The sequence below is a fragment of the Meriones unguiculatus genome, chromosome 11 (genome assembly GCF_030254825.1).
Source record: "Meriones unguiculatus strain TT.TT164.6M chromosome 11, Bangor_MerUng_6.1, whole genome shotgun sequence".
NCBI lineage: Eukaryota > Metazoa > Chordata > Mammalia > Rodentia > Muridae > Meriones > Meriones unguiculatus.
The window spans coordinates 97,806,847-97,822,105 of NC_083359.1; the positions used below are offsets into that span (position 1 = coordinate 97,806,847).

The 15,259-nt window shown below is 42.4% G+C and overlaps 1 protein-coding gene across 3 annotated transcripts in view; it reads left to right on the plus strand.

Moving 5' to 3' along the window:
* The first annotated feature begins 3,583 nt into the window (after positions 1 to 3,583).
* Positions 3,584 to 15,259, plus strand: part of Efcab2 (EF-hand calcium binding domain 2) — a 73,132-nt gene continuing 61,456 nt past the window's right edge. Inside the window, exon 1 of one of the 3 annotated variants that reach the window (XM_060364769.1) lies at positions 3,584 to 4,077. In XM_060364769.1, the coding sequence (XP_060220752.1) occupies positions 3,908 to 4,077 (170 nt within the window). In that variant the 5' untranslated portion in view covers positions 3,584 to 3,907. The remainder of the gene's footprint in view (positions 4,078 to 15,259) is intronic. The other 2 variants (XM_060364768.1, XM_021643863.2) reach the window with 2 other exon arrangements.

Below are 15,259 nucleotides of genomic sequence, written 5' to 3' on the forward strand. Positions count from 1 at the left end.
GCTTCCTGATGTGGCTGTCAGGGATCAAATTCAGGTCCTCTGGAAGAGCTATAAGGGCTCTTAACCACTGAGCCATACCTCCAGCCTAGAGGCCTCTTCCTCTTCCTCCTCTTTCTTTTTAAAATTTTTATTTTTATTTTTTTTTGGAATTTCACATCAGGGATTCCAAGCCTACTCATCTTCCTGTCCCTTCATATTCACCCTCTGCCCCTGCAACCTCTGCACAAAAATTTAAAAAACCGAAAACCAAAACCAAAACTAAAACCAAACCAAACAAACAAAAAATCCCATCTCATCATGGAAGCTGTAGGGCATCACAGTGTGTTGGACATGTCTTTACTTTCCATACATCTTCACTTGCAAATGTTCATTGCAATGAGTCATTGGTCTGTCTTAAGGCCTCTGGCCTCTGCTACACTCTCAAGACTGGATCCTTATGGGGACTCCTCTTGAATAGTCCGTTGTTGCCCTGTGTCACAGAGATCCTGCAGCTTTGGGTCTGCAGAACTAGCTTTTTCACAAGCTCCAGTAGATCATAGTGTCGTAACCTGCTTAAACTCGAGTCCCTCTGTTCAGACCTACTGTAGTTCTTAGCCTAACTGTGGCTTCTCTGTGGCTTCCTCTGCTGTAGACTTTAGCATATCAGAAGCCATTTTGCCTCCAAGTCTCCATTTTGATCATAAGGTGAAATTAAGTTCAAATTCTCAGGTCTACATGCCTAAGACCAGGATACAATTCAATAGTTCAGTACTGGCTGCTTAATAAAACAATAGATGATAAATGCATGTTCTGCTCCACTGATCGCAACATCCTGCTCTGCTCCTTACTCCTAGAAAGCTGGAAAAAGGCCCCAAGAGTTCCCTACCCTAAATTCCAGCTAATCAGCCGAAAGTGCTTTGTCTAGCTACCTAGATACAACACAATACACTTGGAACAAAATCAGTTATGTTTAGCTAGTCAAAAGGATGTAATGCTCCCCCCGCCCAACACTCAACTTCCTACACCTGGTTACCTGGTTGCTACCTGGTTACAGTTTTTCATATTAAAAACCTGCCTTAAAAACAGAACAGAGTCATAGTCTGGCTCCTGAGCCCGGGTTACGTCCCTGACCAGTCAGTTTTTGTTCAGCATTCAATAGAGTTCCATCAGTCTGAGTCTGGTGTCACACTGAGTGGTCAGTGTGAACTCTTAACAGTAGATGGGGTAGATGCTGGGGTGAGCCAACTCAAAGCCTGGGGGGTAGTGGAGGGGTAGCCGCTCACCTGCACTCCCATGCCAGGGTGAGCTCTCTGGCACTGGCCTGAGGCTAGAAGTTTCCAGGCCTAGGCCTAGAAATAGTTAGATAGAAACGCCCTGGGTTCAGCCCAAGCTATGTATTTGTAAAGTTTAGGCACAGCTCTCATCTTATTCCCTCTTCTGAGGAAACAAAACAAAAACCGCCAAACAAACAAACAAAACCCAGAACAAGACAAAACAAAAACATTTACAATGGAGTTTGAGTTCAGGTCATAAGGCTTACGAGCATGTGCCTTTACCTTCTGACGCATCTTGCCAGACCCAATGTTACTGTTTTATAGCACACTGATGTCTTTACTGAAGGGAATGGGAAGCCATGGTGAGTTTTGGGGAGGAAAGAAGCAGCTGAATCCCGTGGATGTTGGAATCCTTAGGAGCATCCTTCTCCACTTCTCTCTGGCCTTCACCTGCTTGAGCTGTGAGAACAGAGCCCCAGGCTCTCCTAGATTAGAGGGTCTCATTCTCAGTGCATAAAGAACAGGGATTTAGCTAAACGTCCTTGAAAGGTGCTATTTAGGGGAGCTATGCAAGCAATGAATTAAACAGCCATTTTCTGTGTCAACATCTGTTTAAAAGAGCAGTAGAAAGAAGCTTGCTTTGGGGAGAAAGGCTAGGATGTGGCTGCTCTCATAGGCTGTGCTTCCTGAAAGGCTTGCTCTTAAGGTGCCCACGGCCTGGCTTTCTTTGTTCACTGTCTCTGGACATTGAAATTACTTCTGGTTCTGAAAATGTATTAGTCCAGGGCTACAGCTTTCAATCCTCCTTCATGACTGAAATCTCAGTCAACAGCAAGGTAGGAAGGAGAGAGGAGCCAGCGTCTGCCCAGGCCTTTAGTTTAAATCATTTTCTTCTAGGCAAGGACAAAGAGCACACGCGTCTGCTTCCTTCAGCATCTCTGAAAGATTCTGCCAGATGCTCTGCTTCATGTTTTGAAGCAGATTTTGCAAAGGAAAAAAAAAAAAAACCCACAAGGAGAGGTTGACTAATTCTGTGGAGAATTTTTGCCTTTAACGTTCTTCTCTAAGTATTCTGGTTACTAAGTAGGCTCTCCCAATGGCACACTTAAAAAGAGAAGTAGAGCCCAGATGAGCTGTAATCTATTCTAGACACCTGACTACCCACAATACCATAACCATAGCATTTATATAAAGATATCTTCTTCCCCCACCCCCAAGACAGGATTTCTGTGTGCAGTCCTGGATGTCCTGGGACTCAGAGACCTGTCTCTGCCTTCGGAATGCTGGATTAAGGGCATGTGCTAACCACTACCAGGCTAAAGATATCTTTTCACCTGTTAAACAGGAATGCGAACAACCTCGTACAATTAAAAGAATTTCACATAGCTTAATTAGCATCTCGGCAGGGTCTCAGGTAGCCCAGGCTGGCCTTGAATTTCAAGGATCTTAAACTCCCCGCCTCTACCTTCCTAGTGCTCATATACTACCACACCTGTTTTATAGGACATTAGTTAGGGACTGAATTCACAGTAGGCATTCTACCAGCTTTGCTAGATCTCCAGCACGGAAAGAACTATTTTTAACAGATAGCTCTGTCAGGAAGCCAGTCCTTATTGTGTTGATTAGAGTATTTGGTTCTCAGTGCAAACCCAGTGTTTCTCAGCATGATTTGCATTTGGTATACTCCTGAGTGATACCTAGTCTTCACTGATGTCATCTGAGGACTTTTGGTGGGGGTGGTGTGAGCATTCTTGATATTAATCATCCAAGGAAGGGATTACCCAACAACTAGGAAGCTGGAATGAGATCCAGGTGCACCTTTCTCATTGTCCTCTGTCTTGAGCTCTAGAAATGTGAAGGTCACATCTGTTTAGTAAGACTTAATTATGGCAAAGCAGGAACCAAGAAGGGTCAGCCGAAAGACGCTCAGTTGCATCAAATAAAATCGGTCGCATGTCATACAGATGCTTGTAATCCCAGCACTCCGGGAGCAGAGGCAGGTGCAGGCGGATCTTTGTTAGTTCGAGGCCAGCCTGGTCTACAAAGTGAGTTCAGCACTTTTTTTGTTTTTTGTCAAAACAACAACAACAAAAAAACCAAACAAAAAAACAAACAAACAAAAAAAGTCAAACAAAAAAACCCACAACCTAGTATAGTGAGATTATCCATAAAATATCCACAAAACATTACGCAACAGCCAAGTTTCTCAGGAAAAAAGGGTTCAAAATTCTCCTCAGAAGGTCACGCCAAATTGCACCATCAACATATCAATGTATTCAATACTGAGAGCAGACCGGGGAATTTATTTGTTGCTACAAGAATACTCTTTTGTATCAGAAATTGCAGCCTTAACGACGCAGTGTTTGCGCCTATTTTGCACGTTTTTCTGCAGCGAGTCTTGCCCGCCTGAGATCCGGGAAAAGAGGATTGCCTTCCTCCTCCACCGAGGCCACGGTCGCTTTCGCTCCAGGTCTCTGGGCTGCGCGGCGGCTCCGCTTAGGCGAGGGCGACCCGGTCTGCAGCCGAGACTCCGCGCAAGGGAGATTTCTTTTTCTTTTTTTTTTTTAGAGCTAAATAGATAAATAACTAAGGCACGCCACGTCCTCCGAGGACAGTCAGTCAGGCGGAGGCGGGCTCCGGAACCTTGTTAATAAATGACTCCCCTAGGCCCAAAGAACCCGGGCCTCGGTTCTAGGAGGAACGCGGAGCGGGCCGCGGGCGGAAGCGGGAGGCCACCGCGCGCCCCGCAGGGTTTGCGCTGGGCATCTCCCAGGCGACGGGCTCCGCACCAAGATGGCGGACGAGAAGGAGCGGGAAGCCTCAGGTAGGAACCCTGACGGGGGTGCCACGGAGTCGGGGCCGCAGGCCGGGCCTCCATCTTGAGCCACTGGGCGCGCAGACGGTGGGCGAGGAGCGGCGCCAGCCCGCGTCCCCGCCGTCGGCTCCGCCCCGCCGCCTCCGCCCTCGGCCGCCCCGCCCGCTAGGGGAGGATCACAATGGCGCCCCTGGCCCTGGTACCTCCGCGGCCGGAAGGTGAACGCGAGCTGCCGCTAGGACCTGGCGGGGTCCTGGGCGGCCGCGCCGAAACCCCGCCCAGCCCGGCCCCAGGCGCTGCCCGCCTCCATCTTGCCGCCTCCGCCAGGCGGCAGAGCTAGAGCTGCTCTAAGGGGCGCATACCCAAGTGACCACGTTCATAAGGACGGGGAGGAAAGCCAGAGCGGCCGGGATCCCCGCGTGGGGCGCAGACCGGAGCTTTGGTGACCCGCGAGGCCTCAGGGGAGCCGAACACCTGAGGGTCCCCTATTGACCTGCAAGACCTAGCGAGTTGTTTCTAACTCAGCGTAGTGACTCCCCAGCAGTTTTACGTGATGGTTGACAGAATCACCGCTGAATGAACAAGTAAACCGAGCCCTAAAATCGTAAAGGGGCGAACACTGTAGAAGTGAAAGTAACAGTCCCTCTTTGTTACAAAACACCCTACCGACCCCTCCCCCTCCCCCGTCAGTATGGAACAAAGTACTTAGCGTTAACAACTAATATTTACATGAGATGTTTAGTCCATCGTCATGGTGATCACAGAAAGCCAGTAGGCAAACTTGAGACTGTGCCAGAGATCTGCTTATTGGATACCGGAAATCTGTGATTTATATATAGATGGTGAAATTAATCTCAGAAGTCGGGATGGCAGTGTAGAGTTTACTAAGGTATTAAGATTTTTGTGCTGCTGCATTAGGAGTGGAAGGTATAGTCTAAGAAAAGTATGCATTTTTTTTCTTTGTTTTAGAAAGAAGGAACATGAAGGTAGAGGGTAGGAAGGTGGGGCGGATCAGGGAGGCCTTGGAGAGGAAAGAATCTGATCAAAATGTTATGAAAAATGTTCTGGATTAAAAAAATAAAAAAGCTTCCCCAGAAAGTTTATTTTAATTTGATTAAATCCTTATTTATACCGCAAAAGAAAGAAAATAAAAGAGAAAAAAAAAACATTAGGAGATGAACTAGTTTTTTTTTTTTAATTAAAGACGTTTAAGGTAGCATTGGAGTATACTGCAGGTTTTTACACACACACACACACACACACACACACACACACACACACACACACGGTGGTCTCACCTTGGTTCTGATTGTTGAAAGTTACACCTGACTGTGCGTCTGAGTGCTGAGTGCGTGCTTGTGACTAAAGGTGTGTACCACCATGCCCAGCCCGAGTTTTACAGTTTTTATCCCTGTTAGAGAGAGGGAGAGAGGGAATTTGTTTCTTTAGTTTCTAAAACATTTTAATGTTTAAGTTTAGAGGAAGAAACAATTCAGACTGCAACTGTAGAAGTAATGGCTGTTGAAAGCTGAATTTCATATTTCACATATTCATTTCTTACATATTTAATGCTTATTTGGTGGAAAGTAGTTTGGTGAGTGTTAAACCTGAAACTTGTGGAAAAAGACCAAATCCATGATTGTCGAACCGAAGCAAGCTTTATTAAATACCGGCCAGGAAAATGGACACTGGCCAGGTCCTCCCGTAGAAATGGCGCTGAATTAGATCAGTCAGGTGCCCACAAGGCTTCGTACTTCCTGCCTGTGTGTCTCCCGCCTGAGTCTAATCAAGCACATCCTGTGCAGTTGGAGCAACAAACCTTGTTTCTTGAAGTGAAAACATGTGATTTGTTATCTTAACAGAACAACAGCCCTCAGCGGTATCAGGGAGTTGTCTGTCCGTGGGCTAGTGGGGTTTGCTGGACTTGAGTGAATAGGAAGATGAGGAAGGCATTGTCTTTGCCCTCCCCAAAGGTGACGCAATAAGGGAGATAAGAGACACAAATGGAAACAGAGAAGCAAAGGGGAGCAATAGGAAGGAGCTAGGGCCAAGATAAGACCCTCAATAACACACCTTTCAGCTTCCTACTTTCTCCTTGAGACTCACCTTTCACATTTTTGAATCTTATCAGTGAATTAAAATGGATTAGGTTGGTGCCCTCAATATCTAGCTGTCTCAGGAAACACATCCAGAGGTGTGCTGTATCTTAGTCAAGTGGATAATTAAGATTAAGGATCCCTTAATCCCAGAGTTTGGAAGGCAGAGGCAGGCAGATCTCTGAATGTCTGAGGTTAGCCTGGTCTACAGAGTAAGTTCCAGCACAGCCAGAACTACAAGAAGCCCTGTCTCAGAAAAACAAAAACAACAAACAAAAAGAATCTCTTAGGATTCTTACTTACTTGGAAAACCTTCCTATGTGATTATATATTTTGACATTGTTATGCTTCACTAACTTGGTTTTTGGTTTTTCAAAACAGGGTTTCTTTGTGGCTGTCCTTGAACTCACAGAGATCCACCTGCCTCTGCCTCCTGAGTGCTGGGATTAAAGGCATTCATTACCATGCCTGGCTTCCTTATTTTGTGTTTGAACAGTGGAAACCGAGTTAATTTGAAGTCATTTATCCTTTTTTTTTGGTCCTGGAAGAATGTTTGAAATGTGAAATGAAAAAGTTCTCTTTGAAGTTTTAACATTTCTTTAAAGTTTCCTAAGCATTTTTGTTTGAAAATGTCTCCTTCCGGTTCTGTTGGTCTAAGTGGTAAGTGATGAAGTTGTCAGTTGGTTGACTCTTTTAATCCCATTGTTCATGTCTCCTGGACAGTTTTACACAGCACTAGAAGGATTGTCTGTTAGTAATTAGAATCATGTTCAGAAAGCCAGCTGCTTAGGTATAGAATTCTAACTTTTGGCAGACCAGGGAGCTTTTGAAAGTGTGTCAGTTTTCTAACAAATTCCCTTTCAAATTCATTATTTTTGTCTGTACTAAATTATTACTTGAGATTTTGCATACTTTGATAACATTACTTGAAAAAATGACTCCAATTCAGTTAGAGTTTAATATGTTTTATTATTTTTAAAAATTCTTTGTATGGTACCACACTGAAACCAAAACATTTAGAAATCTAGATTGGGATTGTTGGAGAGATGGCCTCGGGGGTAGAGGTTCTTGCTGCACAAGCAGGAGGACCTGGGTTTGCATCCCAAGGCTCATATGAAAGGCAGGACATCTATGCACATACACAGTGTGGGGCCGGAGCCTGTGTTTGTGTGTGTTCGTTCGGCATCCCTGGGCTTGCTCTCTCCAGCCCTGTTCTCAATTCAGATTCAGTCAGAGACTCTGCCCTGTCTGAAAAGATTAAGGCAGGTGGCACAGGAGAACACCAGTGCCCTCTTCTGGCTTCTACATATCATGCATATAGTTGCATACATACAGTAACACACACATACATACACACACACAAACACACAGGAGAAATCCAAATTGAGATAGAGGAAATAGAGAAGCTAAAAGTGAACTTGTGTGTGTGTCTGTGTATATACATTTTTCCTTAATGTTGATTATATTCTAAAGACTTAGGGATAGCAGAGTTAACAAAAGTGAGACTTGGAGGGAGACCTGAATTTTTACATTATCTTTCCCAAGTTACAACCATGTGATCTTAGCCAAATCTAAGGAGTCTCAGATCCATCAACTATAAAGAAAGAGAATTATCCCTGTTATGTTGTGATGAGGATGCTGTCTTCTCCTCCTCCTTTCTTCTTTTTGAGACAGGGTCTCTTTGTGCAGTCCTGCCTGTCCTAGAGCTCACTGTGTATACCAGGGTAGCCTTGAGAACTTCACAGAGCTCTGCCTGCTTGCCTCTGCCTTCTCCAGTGCTAGGATTAAAGGTAGTTACCATTGCACTGAGTAGATGGTATCCTTTTTTTTTTCCTTCTTCTTCTTTCCTTTTTTTTAATTATTTTATTTTATGTGCATTGGTTTGAGGGTGTCAGACCACCTTGAACTGGAGTTACAGACAGTTATGAATTGCCATGTGAGTGCTGGGAGTTGAACCTGGGTCCTTGGGAAGAGCAGACAGTGCTCTTAACCACTGAGCCATCTCTCCAGCCCCCTCTTTGTGGTTTTTTGAGACAGGGTTTCTTAGTGAACCTTTGGCCCTGGAACTCACTCTGTAAGCCAGGCTGGCCTTGACCACACAGAGATCCCTCTGCCTCTTGAGTGCTGGGATTAAAGGTATGTGCCACCTTCACCCTCGGATGGTGTCTTCTTATTCCTCATTATGATTCCAGTACCCACAGTGCCTGGCATGAGAAAGCACTGTGCATTTTAGGGCCTAGTGACTACTTATATGTGCTTGACATTGAACTCTGAGGGCAAGAGTTCAAGTAAGTCCCGCTGCTGATCAAAGCAGTTGCTGATCACACATAAAGCATTTGTGCTTGTTCCTGAGGCCATAAATTGTTCTTCCTGTTTTAGGCCACTAAACAAAGAAGAAAAATTTAAAAAGGTTTAAGCTTTTATATACCTCAGATTTCAGGACTTGGAGATAGCTGGCACGGCTAATGGCTAGGGCTGGTGTGCCCTGGAGGGGCATCTGTCTTCAGTTTTACCAACTGTCAATAGTATCTGTTTCTGTGTTTCTTTCAGTATAGGATTCAGCTGAGAAGCCCACATTGCATCTAGTTGACCAACCTCTTTGGTCAGTTTAATTTGATTTACAGTAGTATCTTTTTTTGTTTGTTTGTTTGTTTTTGTTTTTGTTATATTGTCAACACTGATTGGTTCAGGAAGGGTAGCCATTATTAGAAATATGTAGCTTCCTTATATCTCTACTGTTCTAATCTCTCCTTGGAGCTAGTTTCTTATATGGCAGAGAAATGATAAACCATAAATGAAGAATGCAGTGGTTGGTCAGTCAGTCAGTCAGTTTGTCTGTCTGTGTCTTTTCCTTTTTTCCTTCAACAGGATGACCTTGACACTGTCCTCCTCCGGCCTCTAACGTTTCAGGCACATTCCACTTTCCAGAGTGCCTCTACCTCCCCAGCGCTAGTGCTTCAGGCACATTCCACTTTGTGTAGTGTTGTTTATGCAGCGCTGGGGAAGCCAGCCAGGGCTTGATGGACTCCACCAAGAGAGCCACATCCTTAGCTCCTCAGCTTCTTGACACATATTCCTCTACATCTACTGGGTTACTGTAAAAATCTCTAAATAGAGCTAACTTACTTGTTTTCATATCATGCTGAAAAACTGATTACCTGGATATGAATTCATTACCTAAAACTCTTGTTTACATTGTTTTAGAATAATCAGAACTGTCTAGCAAAGTAAAATAGGTGTCTTTTTTCTTCAAATTGTTTTTTCTTCCCGACTGCATGTTTAATAGCACCCTTTATGCATGCTTCATTATGGGGAACGAATTATTTGTTAGCACCGTTCTAGCCAGGGCATGTATTAGTTCTTCATTCTGCACTTAGTAAAAACACCTGCTGGTGGCTCAGAACATGAACTCTATAGTAAAATTGATGAACTGGGAACCCCAGTATTCTGATTTCTTCATATGTCAAACGAGTGTGGCAGAACTGCCTCATTCAGTGACAGAACATGTGGCAAGAACTTCACATGTAGTAAGAGCTCTACGAATGTGCTTATGTACTAGCACTGTGTGCAGTGAGGAATAAAAAGATGTATGCCTTGTCTTCTTTGAGATTACTTACTGTTGAGAGAACCATTACAGAATTATGTAATCACTTAATTACATACAGGATAAATCATTCAAAACCTTCAAGGCCACAGCAGAAGAACACAGATGTAATTTTTCCTTACTTCAGGAGCTTTAGTGTGACATTTCTCTCTGCTGAAAAGCAGTTGGCTGAAATTCAAAAGCTTGAAGCAAAACAAAAAAAAAAATAGAACTCATAAAAGCCCTAAGCCAGAAAGAAACATGGCTTGTTACAGGAACTTAGCAGGCAAGTGTGGCTGGATTGGGAAGATGAGGGCGTTCGGACTGTGAGATGAGGTGTGTAATACACAGAGAGGCAGCCTTCCTTGAAAAGGCCACAGGAGGTAGCTTCTGCCTTAGATCAAGAGGAAGCCATTGCAGTGTCTAAGAGGGGACAGTGCCTACCTTAAGGGGTCAATTATGTCTGCTTCCTTGGCCATTTTGTGCTGTGACCTTATGATCTTTCCTCTCAGCTGTTTGTGGTATTGTCCTGTGTGCTGGTATACCAGAGCTTGTACTTATGTAATGGGAGCTTAGTGTTCATTGGTCATTCCTCCTCACCTTTAATCCCAACACATGGGAGGCAGAGGCAGGTGGATTTCTGAGTTCAAGGCTGGCCTAGTCCTCAGAGTGAGTTCCAGGACAGCCAAAGCTATGCAGAGAAACCCTGTCTCAAAAAACAAAAACAAAAACAAAACAAAATAAAACAAACACACACACACGCACACACACACACACACAAAAAAAACCAGGAAAAAAAAGCACAATGTGTATAAAACTAGATGATGATTGACTTACATTTTTTTGGCTGGGTGTATTCCCTTTGGATAAAGTTATTCATAAAATATGAATCACTAAGAACTTCCTCCTCCACACAGACAAGAATTGGTTCCTTGGCTGTTTTTAAACAATGTGTGTCTGGAATAGATACTGGCTTTGCTTGAGTCAAGCAGGACAATAACAGTTATACTCTCCAGTTAATTAACCTTGAGGGCATTGCTTCACCTTTTCTGTTGTATACTTTAAAGAGTTCTCATGGTAAGTGCTTCTCTTGGGACTTATTATCTTGTCTCATTTCTGAAGGTTAGGGTTTTTAACACCCAGTTAAGTGTTTGAATATGTACACAGACACCTCAGTATCAGAAAAACCTCAGCAGCACTTTTATTTAAAACTCTTGTATCCTTTGGTGATTTGACTTCTATTTGGTTATGACTGATCTCTCTGTGTAGATTATCATTAATTTTTTCCTTTGAAATTAAGCCTAACATTCTGCCCCTCCCGTTTGATTTTAACCTATTATCACACATATTTTTAGTCTTAGTATTCTGAGTGCCAAAAATAAAAATATTTCTATTCCCTAGCACTTCTGAAGCCAAGTGTGTGGGTTTTCTATGCCAAGCAGCTCTCTAGTTCCACCAGGGGGGGTTTGACACTACTGGAATTAGTACAGACCATACCAGTTAAGTGTTAGCCTTGCAAAACTGTTCCATGAAAATATGCCCATTGCAGACATGGCTACCTATACCTCTGACTGAGTTGGCTATAAGTTGGGTCTTCCTACCATTTCCTTCTCAGTTTGTTAATTTGCTCTAATTAGTCACAGAACTGATGGGAACACTGATTATGTCCACTCAAGTATTACAAAAGGTGTTTTATAAGGACACAAACAGATAAAGAAGAGGCCTGCTAAGGCTTAGCCCAAGATCTTCAGTCCACGTAGAATTGGGGCACACCATTTTCTTGATACAAGGATGTATTTGCCAGTCTAGAATTTTTCCAAATCCTTCCTTTAGAGTTTTTATGATGGTTCCATTGTGTAGGTGTGGTTGTTTATCTCATTGCTCATGTGTGACTGACCCTCTTCCCTAGCCTGTCATCTGTCTTTGGAGATGAGGGGATAGAGCTGAAGTTTTTAGCAGATTCTTGTCTGGGTGTTAGTCTTTCTGATTATTACTGTGGTTACACTCGCTAAAGGCTTGTTTACTATGAGCAAATTTTATGTTAATTATTTTATGGGGTTAGTTTTATTAAATCTTCATAATAACTGTATGAGATGCTATTCTATTTTACAGGTGAAGAAGTGGCCTAGTTAAAGGACTTGTTTGATTAAATATATTGTTAGCACTGGGGAAGTAGCTTAGTGGCAGAATGCTTGCCTATCAGGGCATGGTAGTTTGAATTTGTATTCCCAGTACTTGGGAAACTGAGGTCTAAGGATCCTAAGTTTAAGGTAAGCCTGGACTACACAGAGTCATCCTGACATACATAGCAAGAGCTGTTTCAGTGAACAAATATACGTGTGTGTAAATTTGCAGTTAATTGTAGAAGGGCTTATTTGTAGCGTTTTACTATTTCCTGCTTATTTAGTTCTGCCTTTATTTGGTGGTCACATTCTCTCTAAATAGCTTGGGCTAGACTGGAATTGGCTGTGTGGTGTGGGTTGCCCTCAAACTCATGAGTTTCCCGTTTCACCCTCCCCAGTGTTGGGTCCACAGGCATGTGCCACTGTGCCTGGATTTATTTGCTATTTCAAATATTTATATTACTGATATAGAATTTTTGGAAACCCATAAAGATCTTGACATCTATCCATAATGAAACTATGCCTTTTCTTTTCTTTTTTTTCTACCAACATAGAGTTTCTCTGTATAGCCCTGGTTGTTCTGGAGTGACTCACTCTGTAGACCAGGCTGGCCTTGAACTCACAGAGATCCACCTGCCTCTACCTCTCAAGTTCTGGGATCAAAAGCATGTGCTACCATGGCTCAGTTCTATGCCTTTTCTTGACATTCAATACCTTTCAAATTATTTTCATATAGTTTTAGCCTTTAAAGGAATGATTTGCTATATTTCATAGTATAAAATATAAAGAAAGTTTTTAAACTGACTTCTTGGAGTGATTGAATTCTGAAGAAATCAGCTGGTTTGTTACAAGATCTTTAACATTTTATGACTGTGTTTTGACACCACACTAAAAAAAATTCCCATGGAAATAGCTGACAGTGAGCTGAAAACTGCAACAGGCTTTCCTCTAAAGTATAAAATACAGTTGACAGACATCTTTTTATAGGCATGTCTGTGACTGTGCACTGTTTTTAGGCTTGATAATTTTTTTTCAGAAATGAAAATTTCTCTTTCAAATTTCTAAAAGCTGTTTACAGTGAAATAGCACACTATGACAGGCTAGAAACCAGCCCTGTTTATCTTAAGGCTCATTTGGACCACAGTTCTCTTAAGGCGGGGATGGTAGCAACAGTAGAGCACAAGTATATTTTTAGTGAGGACAGGTTTTTTTTTAATACTACCTACAAAATAATTTTTCAAACTTCAAATTATTTATAAGATTAAAAACATGAAAATTTTACATGAGACTAGAAATAAAAAGAAAAGCCAATCAAATTTAGTAAAAAAAATTCAAGTAATGAATATTTTAGGAGCAAACATATAAATTAGACATAGTCTTAACCAATACAGGTTAACTGTTACTGTGCAGCTGGTTATCCCACATTAACAGGCTCCAGTCTACAAACATTTTCCTCACAGAACTCTTTATTTATTCGCTTTTCAGCTTGATCACAGCCCTCCCTTCTCCTCCCAGTCCCACACCCACTCCCTCCATGACCCCTTCCCTCCTTCTCACAGAAGGGGAGGCCCCCCAGGATATGAGTCAACCTACCCTGCACATCAAGTCACAGCAGGACTAAGTGCATCCTCTTAGTCCAGACAAGGCCGCCCGGTTAGGGGAGAGGGATCCAAAGGCAGGCAACAGGGTCAGAGACAGCCCCTGCTCCAATTGCAGGGGAACCAAAGGAAGGTCATCTGCTATAACCCTCACACAACTTCTGGACATAAGTTTTGCTGAGTGATTCTGGCTGAGGCTCTGATGTAACTCTGGAGCTCACTGTATGACTATTGGCAGGAGGCCTCACTTTCTCTCCTTCCCTTCCTTTCTTTCTCTTTCTTTCTTTCTCTTTCTTTCTTTCTTTCTTTCTTTCTTTCTTTCTTTCTTTCTTTCTTCCCTCCTTTCCTCCCTCCTTCCTTCCTTCCTTGCTCTCTCTCTTCCTTCCTTCCCTTCTTCCTTCTTCCTTCCTTCATTTGTTTATTTCTGTTTTTCTTTGAATGAGGATAGGCACAGATAAAAGCAGAGATACCAGGCTTTCATTCTACTTTTAATTATCTGGTGAGCCCAAATGAGGTGTCAGTGCTCCATAAAAACAGCTCCCCTGTACCTTTTTTATGGCCTTATTGACCAACTGCTCAAAAGTCGTATCAAAAGTCCAAGTGTGAGGTTTCTTGGCAGTGGTTACTTAACAGCTTCTTGAGAACAGCTTTTCTCATGTCTGCAGACCTGTAATCTTAAGAGACCAGTTATTTATTCCTTACCACCCAGTATTTGATGGCAAAGATTAACGCCCATCGAGACACATCAATTGAAAAGAGAGAAGGGAAGAGGCACCCACAAGTCAATAGTACATAAAATTGAGCTGCGCAAATGTTGGGAACTTTTTTTTTAAACTTAGAATTCAAAGAGAGCAAGCTACTTCCATTTTATTTTTGGCTATCTCTGGTCAACTGTCTTTTCTTATATTCCATTCTCTACATAGCGTGACCTTTTATCCCTCTGTTTTCACATCCACCTACTGACTTTCCCTGGAGCACTTTAATGGAATCTTTGGAGACTCAGATTTTTTTCTAACACTAGTAAACTTCTTTACAAATATATTTATCTCATTTTTTACTCCAGCATTCTTTTCTGGGATACCACGGTTGTGTGTCTTATTCTCCTCTGTCTTCTTTATTTCAAGACCATAAATTAGTCATTTTACTTCCAATTAAAACATTTCTACTATTGCTTTTGAGCCAGGCTTTTACTGTGTAAAACAGGCTAACGGGAAAGTTGCAGTCCTCCTGCCTCAGCCTCTCCACTTCTGGAATTATGTTTATGTACTACCACAGTACAACTCAATGAAAAATTACTGCTCTTCATTGTCAGAGAAATTCTTTCTTTTGTACCATCATTTAAAAATTTCAATTTTAAATTTTCAGCTAGTTTACAAAATCATGGGTTTCCTTTTGACCTTTTTATATGTATATCATTGACACTTGCTCCTATTTGCTCTCCCTCTACTCTCTTCCATTTGCCTTATCCAACTAGTCCTTTTTCTATTTTCATATTACACATGTATTTACATATGTGAATATGTATTCAAATCTAGGTTCTGCATATGATAGAGAACATTGATATGTATACCACCACAATCATATTCTGTCTTTGCACCGTCAGTTTTTTTCAGTGTCTTTTGCTTACTCCTGTTGTCATTTCTTTGTTAGTCTTTCTGTTCACTCTAAATTCTATCCTCCTTTTGGGTAACTTCGGTAATTATTTCAGTAACCATGTAGATTTTATTCAGCACACCCATTTTATAGTCTCCTTAACTCTAGTGACTTTCACTTCCATTCGGCTTCTTTTCA